General features: G+C 36.7%; 1 protein-coding gene across 4 annotated transcripts in view; it reads right to left on the reverse strand.

Moving 5' to 3' along the window:
- Positions 1-1,547: 1,547 nt before the first annotated feature.
- Positions 1,548-19,695, reverse strand: part of VDAC1 (voltage dependent anion channel 1) — a 54,481-nt gene continuing 36,333 nt past the window's right edge. For all 4 annotated transcript variants that reach the window (XM_087887436.1, XM_034404153.3, XM_034404146.3 and 1 more), the window contains exons 2-9: positions 16,503-16,572; positions 12,305-12,354; positions 11,802-11,954; positions 11,654-11,706; positions 7,862-8,089; positions 4,918-5,068; positions 2,970-3,027; positions 1,548-2,487 (exon numbers count right to left, since the gene is read on the reverse strand). In XM_087887436.1, the coding sequence (XP_087743562.1) occupies positions 2,396-2,487; positions 2,970-3,027; positions 4,918-5,068; positions 7,862-8,089; positions 11,654-11,706; positions 11,802-11,954; positions 12,305-12,354; positions 16,503-16,569 (852 nt within the window). In that variant the 5' untranslated portion in view covers positions 16,570-16,572 and the 3' untranslated portion in view covers positions 1,548-2,395. The remainder of the gene's footprint in view (positions 2,488-2,969; positions 3,028-4,917; positions 5,069-7,861; positions 8,090-11,653; positions 11,707-11,801; positions 11,955-12,304; positions 12,355-16,502; positions 16,573-19,695) is intronic.

The following is a 19,695-nucleotide window of genomic DNA, read 5'->3' on the forward strand; positions in this document are numbered from 1 at the left end:
GCCAGTCTGTGAGGTGGGTTTGGACTGAGAGTAACCAATCCAAAGCCACCCAACCAGCTTTCATGCCTAAGGCAGGACTAGAATTCACATTTATTCTGTAAGGTAAAGGTAAAGGTACAGGTAAAGGTTCCCCTCGCACGTGCATGCTAGTCATTCCTGATTCTAGGGGGCAGTGCTCATCTCCGTTTCAAAGCCGAAGAGCCAGTGCTGTCCGAAGATGTCTCCGTGGTTATGTGGCCGGCATGACTAAAAGCTGAGCACTGTTACCTTCCCACCAAAGGTGGTCCCTATTTTTCTACTTGCATTTTTTACATGCTTTCAAACTGCTAGGTTGGCAGAAGCCGTGACAAGTAACGGGAGATCCTGCCGTTATGCGGCACTAGGGATTCAAACCGCTGCCGACCTTCTGATCAACAAGCTCAGCATCTTAGCCTCTGAGCCACCACGTCCCTTTTCTGTATTTATTCTGTAGCATAATGTAATTCATATCTACAATACTCAAAAGAAATGCCATTTTCTACTACGGTAGCAAGGTGGATAGTATTCTTAATATGCACTGATATGACACCTACATCTTTTCCTTTTGTATATATGCACAACAGAGTTATATTTTTGCAGGAAATATCCAAAGGTATAGCTATAACTTAGCATTTGATTCATGGATGTTATCCTATGTTCAGAATAATTGAAGTAATTGTCTCTATAAGCATATTTATTTACCATATTGACAAACCCAAAGGATCATATCTTTGACTTGACAATTACTGTTTTAACTGGCCTCTCACTTTTATTATGCTAAATTTTTAAAAACACCAACATTGAAATCAACATTTACTCAATTATTCTCTAGTATTTTTCCACTGGTTTAGACTGAAATTATTTCCTGCCATGGTGTTTATATTACCTTGCATTATTCATGGAATCTTACAAAGGGCCAAGTAAGCCCATTTTGCTCAACACTTCTGTTTTTCTTTCTTGAGAAAAATACCTACTGGTAGTGCCATATCTCACATATTAGAATTAGGGGCTCACCATTTGGAAGGAAGGATTAGAAAGATTTATAGAAGTCTAAATTGGTGTAAAAAAAATCTCTAGAATACATTAATTTAGAGATCAAGGCAAGATCAAGAATATCAAATTACTTCATGTTCACCTGAGACAATTATTGTGGATTCGCGCGGTGATCTGACCGAAATCACCCAAAAACTCAGTTTGCACTTCATACTATAACCAAACTTGCTTTAATTCCAGAAACAGAAGTGAGCATGCACAACTATATCTATGAGAAGATAAAAATCCTTACATAGTACTTTTTTGTGCAATTTCATTGCCAATTAAGGATGTTGAAATGCACCACATGGGAGGGCAATGGTTTTTGAAAAGATATTCTATCAAAATAAGCAGAACTGTTTGTTCTATCATAATGAGCAGAACTGTTTCACAGAAGTCATAATGCTAGCTGTTTCACTAGTTATCAACGGAAAAGCTAGAGTGTTTCATAAACTCCCAGATAGGAATGTTAAAACTATTTAATAAAACAGACACAATTAGAGATGAAGATGTTTTATTTATATTGGAAGGAAGATGTACTTTGTTTATCTTTAATTTTAAGTGGTGTCCAGTACAGCATTTAGGGTCTAGTTCCACACACACAAAAATGGAAGACTGACGATGTATCCATTAAAACTGCTTTAAAAAAAAGTGATAAAACAAAAGTCCATTTTGTTTAATGCAGTGCCACTAAGGGATTACAGTAACAACAGCTTTTTTGGGGTTCATTGCTCTGTTGTACAAGCTTCTCAATAATCAGTGCAAGGAAAAGGATGTGAAATTTTAAGTCGGATTGGCTGATTTACATCAAACTTCCTACACACCAAAATAGTACAACGTGAACATTCTAAAGCACTCTAAAGCTGTTGGGTGTAAAAGAGAGCTGTAGGAGGGAAAAGTGAAACTTAAACGGGTGTGCACCTGCCTTGACAGTCTCTTGAATAAACGTGAACGCTCCATTAGAGAATGAAAGCCTGATGACTTAGATAGCAGAAAATTGTATTTTCTGCACCCTGTGATGAATCAGCATTTTCACAGCATGAATTTCAGATGTGTCTTCCACTACAATCATCATCAATTTTACGAAAGATAATTCCTTCATACAAGAGGTGATAAGCACGTAGCTTCAACCAACAATATACCCCAAATGCCCAGATCTAGAGAAAGTAATTCCATCTTTCTCTGAAAATACATGCTCTGAGGTTTTAGCCTTTAACCAGATTTAATATGACTGACATACAGCAATAATTGCATCCCAGACGTAAAACATTGAAAAATACACTAAATCCAGAAGGTAGCTATGCTGTATAGTGTTTCAAAATTAGTGATGGTAAAATCCCTTCTTTTATGCTTCAAATTCCAGTCCTAGACCCAACTTGTGGCCACCTGCATTAATATTCTTCCCATCCAGTAAAGCAGACAATGTCAATTTGATACCTAGGCAGGAAATAAGAGAAAAGTTATTAGCGCTGATTTGTAAGCATTGCAAAGATATTTCAAAGAACATGATTAGGAAAAATGTTGGAAGTTCTATAAAAAGGAAGTTATGGAGAGACACATTTACCTTTCCTGATACGCAATGAATCCAACTCAATTGCTGCAATACTTATAAAGTTAAGGATTGATCAGAATATCTATGATTCTTATCTATTTAGATTTAGTTTCCTGCTAAACCATAGATATATCAGGACTTAATTTTATGAATTCATAGAAGGTAGCATTTGCTGGCTTTAACCCTTTGGCAAAGATAGTAACAGAATATTTGTTCAAATTAATGAAAATTCAGTGCCTGAAAGAACTGATTAGTTTTCATTACAGGTTTCATATAAGTGGCACAATTTAACAATTTAATTATTGGTAAAAAAATATTTAAATTAAAAAAATGTCAGTCATATCAAACAAATTTAATCTGTACATACCTGGCTTCAGAATCTGAGTATATCCTAAACCAATCAGACTGGAATTATTCACTTTAGCCTGCAAAACAAAGTCAATCATGTAATAGTATTCTTTCAAAGTGTGTGCTGCATAGCTCATAAATAATTCATCAGGTCAGATACAATACATAAATGATTTTTCAACATTTTACTAAATTCAGTGAAAGTGCACATAAGTTCATGTGTAAGCTTTATAACAACTAGAGATGTGCAGAGGTCATATTTTAGTTTGAAGTCGTTCAATTTAATCACTCTGAAAATAGTTCAGTATGATTTGATACCTACATCTGTCTAAAATCTGCATTGTATATTGCCTCTATTTTAGGATGGGGAAAAAACAGAAACCTCTATGTACCTTATGATTCTTGATGAACGTATCTTTTCTTTTATGTACACTAAAAGCATATGCACCAACACAAATTCCTTGTGTGTCCAATCACACTTGGCCAATAAAATTCTAGTCTATTCTATTCTATAACATATTTTGTTTTAATAAGAGTGAGATGAAATTTGCAGCTATGTTATTCAATTTCATAGAAACGAATAACAATGTGCTGAGTTATGTTTATCACATTTATTACCGCTGCAAAACTAATTTTTTGTTTCTTTGCATTCAATTTAATTCAAAAGAGCTATAGATATACATAACTATATACATAACTATACATAATTATAAATTTAAAACAGAGTACGAACAATTTTGTAGTGAAGATTATATCTATGTGCATGAGAAAGCAAGTGTAAATATTAAACTCAGCCTTTCTTTCAGACCAGATGTACACAGCTCCCTACAGCCATTTATAATATTTGTACCTTTTAACTTGTTAAAAAGGCCAAAGAGGGAGGGAGGGAGGGAGGGAGGGAGGAAAGAAGGAAGGAAGGAAGAAAGGAAGGAAGGAAGGAAGGAAGGAAGGAAGGAAGGAAGGAAGGAAGGAAGGAAGGAAGGAAGGAAGGAAGGAAGGAAGGAAAACTCAGGGTCTAAATCTGAGGCCTTTTCCTCCCCGCTTTCACAGGAAGACATTTGGGCATTCTTTTCTCAGCCAATAATGGAGAGATATGCTACATATTTGCAGAAGGGTTCTGTCTCATGTAAGCCATTGATTTCCATCCCTCCAGCATCAACCCTCAAAAAAAAATGGTGACAATATTTATGACAAAATTTTGGACAAATTGATTTGAATGCTAAACAAAAAAGATTATCTGAGTAGAATATTCCATTGCCTTTCAAATGGCACAAATTAAATTAGATTTAGTGAACAGCAAAAGAATTACTGTCTTCCAGTAAATAATGTAATAAATAATTAAACCCTGAATAGGTTTTGTCCTTTTAGCATCAAAGCTCAACCATAATCTATTAATGAACCCACTAAATAAGAAGCACTCACTGCACTTTCTGTTTAAAAACAAGAAAACCAGATATTTCTTTTGACACTTGTTGTAATCTTGGGATTTAGAAAAAGAGTAATAAAAATTTGCATGTGGCTTATTGTTAACTCAGAACAAAAATGTGGTAGTTCATACACACTTCCACCCAATTATTATCAGGGTGCAGGTGATAATCCAGAAGTGTCAGTTACTCACAGTACACAATCAGGCAGTGTTAATATACTGATAAGGGAAATTCAGTGAGAGATAAATTGCATACACCAAACTTATCTAAAGGAAACCAGAAAAAAGTAAAATGATTTTAAGATCGTGCCACTAAGTGGAAAGCAGCATTTTAAGAACCTGTATTTATGACAAAGCATATGGTACAAGTTTGTCTTTCTTCCCAATGCTTCTTTACTTGCTTGCTCATTTGATAAAGAAACAATTCTGTGAAGCAAGAAAAAGGAGTATTGACTAAATATTGTAGTGAAATAATTTGTTCAAACAAAAATTGCCTTTGAAATTGAAGGCTCTTTATTGTCATGAAATCAATTCTACTTACAGAAAAAGATGCATCTGAATCAATCTGATATTTGGCTGCTATTCCAAAGCGAGTGTTGCTATTTCCAGCCGTCCAAGCAAGATTGACTGCAGTTTCTAATTTATCATTCACCTTCTGATAAATGGAGCCTCCAAATTCCGTGCCATCATTTCTATAATAGATTCAAATGTTACATGTCATTAGAATCTTATTCATGAAAATATAATTAGTTTTGGAATTTTCTTAAAAACACTTTAAAAACTTACTTCAAGTTACAGAAAGATTTGCACAATCCTTCCCAATGTAAAGAAAAATATCCCAGGGTCCCAACCACTTCACATCCCCAATGATGTAACAATTATATGTATTTTCTGCATTTTTATAGCTAATGCAAACATGTGAGTAAAAACAGATGAGTATTCAATATGAGTACGGGTAGTCCTCAATTTATAACCATATGTTTAGTGACCATTCGAAGTTACAACGGCACTGAAAAATGTGACTTATGACCGTTTTTCACACATATGACTGTGGCATGTTTTTATGACCGTTGTGGTATCTGGGGGTCATGTGATCACCTCTTGCGACCTTCTGACAAGCAAAGTCAATGGGGAAGGCCAGATTTACTTTAATAACTGCAGTGGTTCATTTAACAGCTGTGGCAAGGAAGGTCGTAAAATGGGGCAAAAACCCATTAACGGTCTTGCTTAGCAACAGAAATTGTGTGCTCAATTGTGGTACTAAGTTGAGAACTACTTGTAAAACAAGAGTAAAATCATTTGAATTAATTCCTTTGCTTGTGTATTTTGGAATCTATTAGCTTTCTATTAGGTACCAGAGAATGGAACATATTCATGGTTCTTCAGTGGCTTTCATATTATTATTTTTTTAAAGTACATTTAGGGCGCTAACTTTAGAAATAAAAGCTGAGTACAGAAATATGATGTAGAACTAAATCTCCTTGGATACCATTCATCCTGCTTTTCTATCAATTCTTTTTCAACCTTTTTGCTTAGGCAGGCCACTACATAATTGCCTACAGATTCCATAGCAAATGTCTAAACACCAAATAAAATTCATTTAATTGATTACCAAAATCTCAGGATACGTTCCTATCAAACCTTGCAAGATATGGATAAGAAAGCCAAAATCTGATAAGATTTGATGATCTCCTGATATTATTTATTTTAGTACCTTTCCAGAGATCACTGGCAGTGCCTTTGTGGATGTATTAGATAACAGACATAGGTATAGACATGGTTATTAATACATGAAATGGATACAAATAAATGGGGACATTAGGACAGAGGTGGTAGGCACGTTGGTGCGCTTCTGCATGCCCCTTATCCAAGGGTTATACACGCTCATGATACAAACTTAACTCTATTCCCTTTTAATTATTTGGTTTTCAGTTTATTCTAAAAAGTATATTCTACTTTCAGAATGTAATACCTTTAGGTAAAAGCATAAACAGAAAAACTGTGTACATTTAACCTAATAATTTCTCCACCATCAGTTCAGCTTGATTCCTGGTGATTTCATAGATTTGATTATGTCTATGTTTTCTTAGCAACTACTTGCCTTTTTTCCAGACATTTTGTTGACTTCCCATATAAACCTTAAAATGATGGAATTTCTTAATAAAATACTAAATGCCTGACCCTTCTTACTTTTGCAATAGTTGGTCAGTAAGATAGCAAACAATTTGTAAAAACATCAAAATTCAGTAAAACTATTGAAAATCCTTACCTAATAGCCTGAAAGCTTCTAAAAGAAGAAAATCATTTGAACTATTATTTTTAAAAATAAAACAGCTGATCAGCTTACAGTCCCATGCTTATGAACTCCAGATGATTTTAGGGATTAAAAAAAAATCTTAATACAGATGAATACAAAATGTATGTACTGCTATCCCTTCATGAAGCAGCTATCTCATGTATCAGCTGCAGTCGCTGGGTATTTTTTAATGGTTACTCTGATACTATACATTATTTTATGGTAGTCAGATTCTTGTTCCTAAAGTGAAAGATTAGAACAACAATATCACACTCATTGGCAATGAGCTCTATTTTTAGATCTTCTCCTTCCATTTGTGCTGTAGTACGACTTTATTCATATAATACAGCTTCATTCTGATAGAAGGATGTGGGACAGCAAAGAATTATCTGTCCTTTACCTTACATGAATTTCCTGACAATAGAAATCAATTCTCAGAGTTCCAATTATGTCAGCAAGACCCTATCTTTGGATAATGATTTTCACAACATGGCATTGGTTTTGATAATGTTAACATTGAATCAAAAATGGTTTCCTACCTCAATTTCTTACTGAGACTCAAAACAATGTTCAGGTTACCTTGAACCACAAAATGTTTTAAAGCTGCTGCTCTACTGCCTGAGATAGGAACCTAAAGTACATCCCCCAAATCTTTTAGATTTTGTTTTCTATAAAACCCAGGAGGCATATATCTAGTGGCAAGGGACCACATTATGGTCTAAAATATTGTTTATTCCTAGTCTATCATATACGGATATTATATTGTATACACCATTATGATGCATTCAGAAACTACTAGTACTCGTTCAAAAAGGCAAAGTAAGATCATAAAGCAGAGTGGGCAAAATGTGACCCTCTAGCTGTTACCTGAAGTTCAGATACCATTAGTTCTACCAAGACAATAGTGTGGGACTCTGTAAGTTGTAATTCAGCAATATTGATTGGGGGCAAAGGTTCCCCATCCCTGTCTCCAAAACTGTTCCTAAGGAAAATTATACAAGTACATGCACACACACCTGCAAAATTCATTCTTTCAAAGCTTGTATATAGAGTACCCAAAATATGTTTATCTTTCTCTTAGAATTTTTGTTTTAAATGGAAAAGAATACTGAAAATAGTTTCTTTGTTTTCACCAAGGTTTTTCTTTTGGTTATAAATTTTCACCCAGCATAATATCATCAGTACTTACACATTAGTGTGAAGCTGAAACTCATCAGTCTTATAGCCAACAGCAAAGTTACTCTGAGTTATTCTGGTTTTAGCTGTCTCAAAAGTCATTTGGTAGCCAGCCAGCCAGCCTTCATAGCCAAAGACAAGGGCACCACGTACTGAAGGACCCGCAATATCAAAATCCATATCACAGCCCACATTGATATGTTCCCGCTTGTATCCAGACTTGATTTTAGCATTCTTCTTTCTAAATGGGAAAACAAAGTTTTATATTGCTATTTCTTTAAATGTTCAGGGAATCTTTTATTAACTGCAAAGGAGGATGAGACACATATTTTGATTCTGATCTCAAGAACATAACAAAGAACATATGAAATAAACCAATTAAAAATGTATAGTACTCTACTTACCAGCTGGCATCAACATGCTACAAAGTTCACTTGACTGACAGACTTTGCTTTCCATAATACCAGGGCATTTTTTATAACCCATTCTTGGCTTTCACGTGTTTTGCATATTTTGGCTTAGTAAGACAAGATATGAATGGTCAACCCACCCCATCTTTTTTTAACTATAGCCTCCAGCTGAATATATATGCCACTACTAACAATAAAATAACATATTATTGTGTAACCCAATTGACTTATTACTCTAATTTAGATGAGAGAGCTATATTAATGGACCACAAAGACTAAGAAGGCAGAGTAGTGGTTAAACTGAGGCTGGGATGGTTTGGTAAGGGTTTGATAAAGTGGATCTTCAAACAGTTTAGCATAGAACAAAGCATTGTGTAATCATGGATAGAAATGAAGAAAGAAGTGGGAGAAAAGAAACCAAGGGGGTGGGCAAATAATAAATGAACCTGAGAACTGAGCAGAGCAGATGAATTGGTAAAGGCAGAAAAATAAGGGGGGAAATGGCAGGTTGAGAAAGATGCCATCAGCACTGTAGAGAGAGTTCTTATGATCCAAAACAACTCAAAGATTTCAGGCTCCTGTCCTTGAGGTACTATGTCTTCTGGACATTCCTTCAGAGTATTGGGCAAAAGCTGGGATGGTATACCCTTGCATGCAAGGGTGTATCACTGGGAGACTCTTCCTACTCTAAAAGCAGAATGATATTGCACTGGTAGAGAGAGGAAAGGTTAAGTCAGCTACTTGTCATTCTTCTCCTCCCTACGATTTCTGCTACTAGCTATTTGGTCGCTTCTCTGTGTTCTAATCCATTCTTCCCACTTCCAAACTCTTAACAGAGGTAAAAAAAAAAAAACCCAAAAAAGGATGTGACAGAAATTTCCCTATCTATCTATCTATCTATCTATCTATCTATCTATCTATCTATCTATCCATACAGTGGGGCAAAAAAGTATTTAGTCAGCTACCAATTGTGCAAGTTCTCCCACTTAAAAAGATGAGAGAGGCCTGTAATTGTCATCATAGGTAGACCTCAACTATGAGAGACAAAATGAGAAAACAAGTCCAGACAATCACATTGTCTGATTTGGAAAGAATTTATTTGCAAATTATGGTGGAAAATAAGTATCTGGTCAATATCAAAAGTTCATCTCAATACTTTGTTATATATCCTTTGTTGGCAATGACAGAGGTCAAACGTTTTCTGTAAGTCTTCACAAGGTTGGCACACACTGTTGCTAGTATGTTGGCCCATTCCTCCATGCAGATCTCCTCTAGAGCAGTGATGTTTTGGGGCTGTCGCTGGGCAACACGGACTTTCAACTCCCTCCAAAGGGTTTCTATGGGGTTGAGATCTGGAGACTGGCTAGGCCACTCCAGGACCTTGAAATGCTTCTTACGAAGCCACTCCTTCATTGCCCGGGCCATGTGTTTAGGATCATTGTCATGCTGAACGACCCAGCCACATTTCATCTTCAATGCCCTTGCTGATGGAAGGAGGTTTGCACTCAAAATCTCACGATACATGGCCCCATTCATTCTTTCCTGTACACGGATCAGTCGTCCTGGTCCCTTTGCAGAGAAACAGCCCCAAAGCATGATGTTGCCACCCCCATGCTTCACAGTAGGTATGGATGCAACTCAGCATTCTCTCTCCTCCAAACACGACGAGTTGTGTTTCTACCAAACAGTTCTATTTTGGTTTCATCTGACCATATGACATTCTCCCAATCCTCTTCTGGATCATCCAAATGCTCTCTAGCAAACTTCAGACAGGCCTGGACATGTACTGGCTTAAGCAGGGGGACACGTCCAGCACTGCAGGATCTGAATCCCTGGCGGCATAGTGTGTTACTGATGGTAGCCTTTGTTACATTGGTCCCAGCTCTCTGCAGGTCATTCACTAGGTCCCCCCGTGTGATTCTGGGATTTTTGCTCACCGTTCCTGTGATCATTTTGACCCCACGGGGTGAGATCTTACGTGGAGCCCCAGATCGAGGGAGATTATCAGTGGTCTTGTATGTCTTCCATTTTCTAATTATTGCTCCCACAATTAATTTCTTCACACCAAGCTGCTTGCCTATTGCAGATTCAGTCTTCCCAGCCTGGTGCAGGTCTACAATTTTGTTTCTGGTGTCCTTCGACAGCTCTTTGATCTTCACCATAGTGGAGTTTGGAGTGTGACTGTTCGAGGTTGTGGACAGGTGTCTTTTATACTGATAACAAGTTCAAACAGGTGCCATTAATACAGGTAATGAGTGGAGGAGCCTCTTAAAGAAGAAGTTACAGGTCTGTGAGAGCCAGAAATCTTGCTTGTTTGTAGGTGACCAAATACTTATTTTCCACCATAATTTGCAAATAAATTCTTTCCAAATCAGACAATGTGATTGTCTGGATTTGTTTTCTCATTTTGTCTCTCATAGTTGAGGTCTACCTATGATGTCAATTACAGGCCTCTCTCATCTTTTTAAGTGGGAGAACTTGCACAATTAGTGGCTGACTAAATACTTTTTTGCCCCACTGTATATATATATTGCTGCAGAAGACCCCTTGCATAAGCCTGATGATTGCAGATGAGATTCTGCCGAAACGTTGCCAAAGTGCTCTCAATCTTACACGGAGAAGACTCGAATACACCAAGACTTGCATATATGTGTGTGTGTGTGTGTGTGTGTGTGTAGGTCTTTGGTTATTCGGGTTTTTTCCCGCGTAAAATTGGAACTGTCTTGGCGACATTTCGACGAAGTAAATATTTTTAATATTTTAATATATTTGTATTAGTATTACAATTCAGAGCTTGAATTAATATATGTAATGTTTAGAAGAAGATGGAAGGAGTCTGAAGTAGTAGAATTTTTACTTTGTAAATAAAAGACATTTATATACCACCCATTCCCAAATGTGTTCATCCTACATGATTCTAGTCTGCTCTATTATAGCTATATATAAGTACTGTGGGTATGCAAAATATTTCATTCAAGTTTTGAGCAGTAAAACTTCATGAAACTTCCCACCTCAAGTGCAAAATGCACAATACAAAGAATTTTGGGAATATGTCACGCTTGCAGAAATGCTTTTCTAACACTCTGCTTTTATATTCAGCACACTTCCAAACTGTATGAGGTTTCCTGGTCAAAATTGGTCATTCTAGTTCTGCCTTAGGCACAAAGCCAGGTGGATGACCTTTGGCGTGTCACAATCTCTCAGCCCTAAGGAAGCAATTGCAAACCACTTCTGAAATCTTCCAAGAAAAATTCAGGGATTTGTTCAGGCAGTTGCCAGGAATCAACACTGACTTGAAGGCAAACACACACAGAGATGAGGTAATCCAGATTTTCCACAAACTAGGTAATCTATATTAAATGATATAATACTGTTGAAATGTACTTATTACTTACCCAGTGTTAGGTGAGAATGAGGAGTCAAAAGTCAATTTCAGTCCATGTGTCAGCTGAAAAGAAATCCAGTAGTTGAATATATAGTTTGAATGCAATTTGTTTAAAGATTTGATCAATTAAGGTATTTTGCAAGTGAATGATCACTCACCTGGTCTTCTAAAGTTATTTCTGTTCCTAATGTATTGTCTGTGTTCCACTTCTCTGTAAATGTCAAGCCATATTCTTTCCATCTGTACTTAGTTTCCAAACTTCCAGTAACTTTGCTTGTTTCTGTATTTGCAGAACCTGAACTTGTAAATTCCTGAGGTCAAAATAGAATATTTTTATTCACAATGATACCTTAGATAAGCTATCCATGTTCTGTGCTATGAAGAACGTTATAATCTATATGAAAAAAAAAATTCTCGTTTTGATTTTTATATGTCAGTTGCACTAATTCTGACACCACTAGAAATGATAAGCATGAAGTAAGTAATGACCAATATCCCTCACCTACCAAACACATACAATAATGACATGAAGGGCATAATCTTGAATAACCCTGATTCATATTTCTGTGGAAGTTGGATAATTACAAAAAAACCCAAAATGTTATAACAAGGTAAAATGCAAGTTAAATAATAAAATGCATGCTCAGCTTTTTCTACTCACCAGTCCATTTTCAGACTTTGTTTTCAAATCCAATTTTATTAAACCAAATCCTAAACAAATAAAAGTAGACTAGTATTAATAACATGCAGGGCAAGAGAAAATATACAGTATATCTCATTATAAAATTTGAGCTTCCTATGCAGGAAGAAGAGCATTTAAGAAATCAGGTCTATTTGGTTTTGTTTGGCTTCTTTTAGTCACAATGAATATTGCCCTACTATAAGACTACTGAAAATATTTGGCGCGTTTCCAAAGGATGCTTTGCAATCTAGCCAGCCCTATTTGTGGAATTTTACTGGGAACGCATCGTCTCTTTGGAACTTATTTTCCCATTATTTTTTCAATATTTTGAAAAAGTATTGAAAATAAAGCCCTTTCAAAAGAAAAAGAAAAAATAGTTAAACTATGCCTTGTCAATTTCAGCACCCCCTGATTTTTGCAGTGCTGAAAAGTGAACTGAAGCCTAGATAGTCTTCAATTTAGGACCACAAGTAAACCCAAAATTTCTTCCTGCTTCTTGCTAAGACAGACAAGTGAATTTTGTCCCATTTTATGACCTTTCTTGCCACGTTCATTCAGTGAATCAGTTGTTAAGTTAGTAATATGGTTACTAAATTAATCTGGCTTCCTCATTGACTTTGCTTGTCAGAGAAGGTTGCAAAAGGCAATCACATGACCCCAGAACACTGCAAAGGTCATAAATATGAATCAGTAGCTAAGCATCCAAATTTTGATCCTGTGACCATGGGAATGCTGCAATGGTCTTAAGTGTGAAAAACAATTGTAAGCCACTTTTTTCAGTGCTGTTATAACTTTGAACGGTCACTAAAAGAATGGTCATAAATCAAGGACTACCAAAGGGCAGCTTGGGCAAAGTCATTCAAACTGCAGCCTGTGAAAAACAAACTGCAGAACAGCCCCAGAGGCTCTGTTAAGGTCTCAGGGTGCTAAAGGCTGATCCAATGGATGGTTAGGAGACTCGGGAATCAGGAAACAAGTGATCCTGAGGCTGACAGGCCCCATCTTGGCAGAGTACCAAATCTAAGGATGCCCTCAGTAACTTTTCAGGAACATGCAGAATTATTGTGCTCAGTTGTTTTAGAAACAAAGGCTTGAATACCCATAACTGAGTCATGCCTGCATCTATTTCAGAGAAAGCATCAGGGTTTCTGGCCTCTTGGCTAGGAATAATTGCCATCCTCGGATCTTCAGCCTTGGGTCCTTGTTTCCTGCTCTGTCTCCTGCATCTCGCCTCTTCGACCCAGATCAATTGACTCAACTATTTGGCATTTGGACCCCTGGACTGTCTTGGACTACACTTGTGGCTTTTTATCAGGATTCAGTTTTAGACTGAACTAACTGCCTGGTTCTGAAACAAAAGCATTTCTGCTATATATGGGTGTATATGCTACACATGCATTGTCTACCTTTGCATGTGACTTCTTGCTATTCATCAGTAACCATTTGTAAATCAAGCCGGCCTATGTGTGCTCAATCTAAAATAGAATAGAAAAGGCTCCTTAGCAGGTTCTTTCTTCAGCAGCAGAGAAGATACGGCCACTTAATCATTAAGTCAGACGTCTTCAAACTTGGCAGCTTTAAGACTTATGGACTTCAACTCCCAGAATTCTCCAGCCAGCATAGCTGGGAGTTGAAGTCCACAAGTCTTAAAGCTGCCAAGTTTGAAGGCCTCTGCATTAAGTCTACGGGACCGCCTGCTACCACCAATAGCCTCCCACCGGCCAGTACGCTCCCATAGAGAGGGGCTCCTCCGGGTGCCGTCGGCCAAACAATGTCGACTGGCAGCCCCTAGGGGGAGAGCCTTCTCTGGGGGGCACCTACAATCTGGAACAAGCTCCCCCCGGAGATACGGAGGATCCCGGATCTGCGCACCTTCCGTCACGCGCTTAAAACGTTTTTATTTCATCAAGCTGGCCTGGCCTAAATCTTCTCCTCTTTTAAATTTAAATTTTAAATACAAATTTTAATCTGTTTAATTATGGGGTATTTTAAAATTCAGCCAAATTATTTAATTCGTTTTAATCTATTTTAAATTTTGTATCTCTGTGTTTTATCTTCTGGCTGTTCACCGCCCTGAGTCCTTCGGGAGAAGAGCGGTATAGAAATTTAATTTAAAAAAAAAAAAAGTGAACCGGATTTTGCAACACTAAGGCTCCAAAGCCCCTTTAATTAAAAACTAGGTTTTAGTCTGTATGACTTGAACTTTCAAAAATGACATTGGCCCTTCTTTCCTCAGGGAATAACCCAGGGCTGTCAAACTTGCAGCCCGCAGGCCAGATGTGTCACGTGCTGGCCACGCCCATGTCCAGTTTAGCGAAGGGGAAAAAAGTCCCGATACGTCACGTGACAATGTGAATTTGACACCCCTGGAATAACCCATTGCTTGAACTAATAACCCATTTTCTTGAACTAAGAGAATTATAAGATGAAAGATAAAAGAAAGCTGGAAACTTGTATCATGTTATAGAAATTGTTAAATTACTTCAGGAGACCATGTCCTTAAGCTTGTTCCACAAGCTTGTCCTTTAACAGTTAGATTTGCCATTTTTTTTATTGCAAATTATTTATTGTAGAATGAAAACAATGAACTTTAAAGAGATGCATTACATATTCTGATTGCATAATAAAGACATAACTAGGTTAATTTACAGGCCATCCATAAATAACAACTGGATTTTAGATCAATAATGCAACTGAGTTCAAACAGCATAGCATATATTTATACATTGATAAGAGTAAGGAATGCATTACTAAGGAAAATATCATGAGCTCAGTTCCTGGTAACTACACAGACAAGTCCATGTTGTTGCCTTGACAACAAATTTGCCATAGCCTTCTGGGATGCTTTTCTGAGCCACTTCCTGGGATTTTTGGTTTTCTTCCATCTAAGCACTAACCAAAACCAGCCCTACATAGTTCTTTTTCCAGAATTATATAAAGACAACTAGGTGCTGGCACTTTCTAGAATAAACCCAAATGCAACATAAAATTCTCATTCTCAAGTCAAATTTTGCTAAATCTCAAATAAGAAGTAAAACACATGAATTATTACATAAGCTGTCAAACAAGCCATTAAACCTGAATAAAAAAGGAGAAGTATAACACATTGATTTGTTAATTGGCAATACCACAAGTTCATTTTGTTTCAAAACCGATTGAAAGCAACAGTTTATACAAAAGAATATTCAAATTATATTCATGTATTATTTATCCATCAATCTTATTGTTATATAGCTTCCCTATAGCTAAGCAAGCCATAGAGAAGTTACTTCACTACATATAATATCCTAAAGTTTAACAAAATAACATTAAAACTAAATTTAAAATACATAATATAATAGCAGTGTGAATTACTACATTGGACTAAGCCATATTGTGGTTTACTTGGTTTTAATTAATACACCAAGATATATAGTTTATAAAACAAACCATGGCTCAGCAGATTAATTAGCTACACAATGACAGTACAATATAAATTCTTCTTTGAACCTAACATAGACTACCAAAATGCCATGTAGTATAGTAAATTTGATTCCCCATATTGTGTGCCAATTATAAGTAGAAAATATTTAAATGTTGTAATGTACTTGCAAATCCTGACTACTTACAGATTAAGCAATGTTCCCACTCTAAAAGAAGCATAATGATCAACACCTTACAATAATAATTTTTTTTCTAAGAGATAGCAATAGCAATAGCATTTAGACTTATATACCGCTTCACAGTGCTTTACAGCCTTAAGTGGTTTACAAAGTCAGCAATATTTCCCCCAACAATCTGGATCCTCATTTTATCAATCTCAGAAGGATGGAAGGCTGAGTTAATCTTGAGCCTGGTGAGCCAAATTGCAGGCAGCCAGCAGTCAGCGGAAGTAGCCTGCAGTACTGCACTCTAACCATTGCGCTACCATGGCTCTTGAGATCAGCCATTTGTAAATAAAGGAATTTATATAGATTTCACTCCAAAAAAGTAAGAACATTCCAGCAAATCATGTACAAAACTAATAATTATAGAGTATCTCCATCTGCAACATCTTTCTTCTCAAAAAATGATTACAGGGCAAATTGCAGAAGGCATTTTTGATACAAGTTATAGAGCCCTTTTACATCCTCTACTGCTAGAAATTTCATTTGGATGAAAGTGATAGAAAATAAAAGTTTCACTTGGCAATATTTACCATATCCTTTGGTGAAGATGTCTCGAGCAGCTTTTCCTAAATCAGTATATGGAGGAGGCACTGCCATTTTCTGTTAAAATAAAGATGCCACAATTATGTTTCTGCTATCAGCCCAAAGATTTGCACTGTATTTATGATTCTAAAATTATAGTTTGCCAAGAAGCAAGCTGAAGTTACCTATAGCAAACAATTTTCCTTCTGGATCCCAAATTTCAGATTTTAGTTCTGTGAGGAATTCAGAGGCCTTCAACACACTTGATTAGTTTTGTGATCAAACTGAAACCATTGTTCTAAAAAAATTAAAATAAGATTAAATATTCAATTGCTTTATCTATTTTGATTCATGCAAGGTTCTCTCTACCAGGTGCTGCCAAAAACTAAGCTTTGAGTCCATGTGTCCTACTGCAACAATTCCCTATGGCTGGTTAACACTCATGCTTTGAAATCATGGTGAGCTGGTGGAATGCATGGTTGATTTATAACAGTGTTTTTCAAACTTGGCAACTTTGTGAACTCCCAAAATTGGCTAGCCAACATTGAAAAACCATGATTTATAGTTTCCTAGTTCTTCATTTGTACTTAGGTCCTGCCCAAGGTCCTAACCAATCCATGGACAAGATAAAAGCAACTAAAAATAGAGGTGAAAGAAACTAGAAATGTTCAAGTAACTATTAATTTTGCTAATATGTAAACCTGACAACAAACTCTAGCTTAGCTTATTATATTACCCAGAGAATGTTTTAGATATTTGTCAGCCGTCTCAGGTAAACCAGACAAGAAACCTCACTAGATAAACTAAATCTACTTTACTGTCAGGCTACATCAGGGGTGTCAAACTCAAGGCCTGCAGGCTGGATCTGGCCCGCGGGGTGCTTTGATATGGCCCGTGGGGCCGCCTTGGAAACAGTGAAAGACCGGCCCACAGTTCCTCTGCCAGCAAAAATGGGCTCCTGAGCTTCGTTATCAACTGTGATGGCCTCCTGCAACCCTCTGCCAGTGAAAACAGAGTGTTGCCCTCCCAAACCCCGATTTAACTGGCAGAGGGTTGCAGGAGGCCGCCACAGCCAACAATGGAGCTTGGGAGCCCATTTTCACTGGCACAGCGCTCGGGCCACCACAGGATCCGATACAAATGACATTAAACTGGCCATGCCCACTCCGACCCCCGAGATCAAACACAACTCTGATGCGGCCCTCAATGAAATTGAGTTTGACAACCCTGGGCTACATTAACAGAATCCTGCAAATCTGAAGGTACAAACTTTCCATCAACACTTTTAATTACTTGACCCAATAGGGCGGGTCCTTTCTAAATTTCTTTCCCTGGATGTTAAGCAACTGGAGGTTCTTGCCTCTCTTGTCTGATTGTTTCCTAGGCAGCATCTTTTCCCCTCAGATCATTCACACATTGCAATGTAACAGTATCCCTCTTCTTCCAATTAAAAGTTCATATTTTACACTACCTTTTTTTCAAATATTCCTACCAAAGAAAAACACTAATTTAAGTTGTTTAATCTTCCCCTTACAAAAGCAGAATAGCCGTAATATAAGCTTGGATGGCATAGCCAAGAAGAATTCGATATATGAGACCCTGGTGATTTAACTTATCTGTGAAAAAGAGCCACGTTATCTCACTTATGCATAATGTAGAATGGTTCATTGTAAACATTAAAGGTTTCATATTCAGTTCTTTAATGAAGCAGCGGATAGAGGACTCTTTAAACTGCATAGGTTAATTTATTTTGCACTCACCCCTACCTCTTTGCCTCTGAACAAAAAGCAGCTAAGGAAGCCTACTGTTTGGCAAAGATTTTGTCACTTAGGGTTTGCATTATCTTAATTTTGTTCAAGCAGAAAATAAATTAAAACTAGGAATGTGCAATAGATATAGACGGTAAGCATTCTCAACTGGCACGGGTCCCTAAATCACTTAGTTAGAAACCATCGGGGTTTGAATTATTGCTCATTTTGGCTCCCTAGGAGAACCAATTTATGGTATAAGGGTATTACAAATGCAGTGATGCTTCCTAAGTATTTTAATAGCTACTTCTAGCATGAAGCATTAAGTGCCAGAACAGAATATTGCTAGATAAGTTAAGAAATTTTCTTTGCCAATTTGAGCTCAATGGAATTACTATCCCAACCATACCTAGGAGGTGTGTTATAAAGACACCTAGAGGAACTACCAACATAGTCAAGGTTCTCAAATTATATTAGCTAAATAAGGGAGCAACACAGGGTAGATTTGATTTAAATCAAGTCGATTTAAATCATGATTTAAATCACTAGTAAAAGGGCTTATTTAAATCAACTAGATTTAAATCATAATTTTTAATGAGTAACTGTGATCTCTGTCCCATAACTTCTCCTCCTCTCACCTGCTGTTGACTCACCGACAGTCCAAATATTGCAGAATATACAGCCTCACGCTACATAACTAAGCTCCATTTCATGCTGAATAAACTAAATTATTAATCTATCTTAAATAAAAAACTATCTTTAGATTTTTACTCCAACAGCATTTTATTAAAATAAATTTGATAAAAATAAAAAAAATCTGATTTAAATTTTATTTTTTTTTATTTTTTTTAAAGATTTTTTTTTTATATTTTAAAAAAAATCGTTGATTTTTATCCACCCTGGAGCAACTGTCTACTTTGGGTGAGGTTACAAGATGTTGAGGCAAAAAGAGGACATGTCTTTCTTTTTTTTTTGTCCTCATATTCTCTATCTAGCAGGCATAGCTTTGAAATCAAATATTGTCTATCTTTTTGAGGATATAACAAGCTACATCTTCCTGAATAGATTTTTCCATATTGCAGCACTTTCCTAATTAGTGCTAACTGCAAGTTAACAAGCTCAGTTCTGTGACACAATTAGCTGATTAGTATTCTCCCTCCCCTTGCAGCTGCTGCCTGAAATTGACAAGACTTTAAATCGACTACAAGCTAAAGAATTTTTGTCTTCTAATTCAGTTTAGTACATTTCTGCCATGAAGAAAGGGTCCAATATATACATGTAGGCCTAAACGCTTTTTTTAAAATTTTTGTTACAGGTGTCAAGAAAGCTAAAGCTGTTCTTTTCTTCCCCGCCTCCCCCCCACACACAATTTCTTTTCGATTGGTTGTGTCCTCCTTGGATATGTGGTAGCTCTATTTTGGGAGGACATCTTCCCATTGAGGTCCCATTGATG

The sequence above is a fragment of the Pantherophis guttatus genome, chromosome 2, assembly GCF_059756535.1.
Source record: "Pantherophis guttatus breed Tessera chromosome 2, ASM5975653v1, whole genome shotgun sequence".
Classification (NCBI taxonomy): domain Eukaryota; kingdom Metazoa; phylum Chordata; class Lepidosauria; order Squamata; family Colubridae; genus Pantherophis; species Pantherophis guttatus.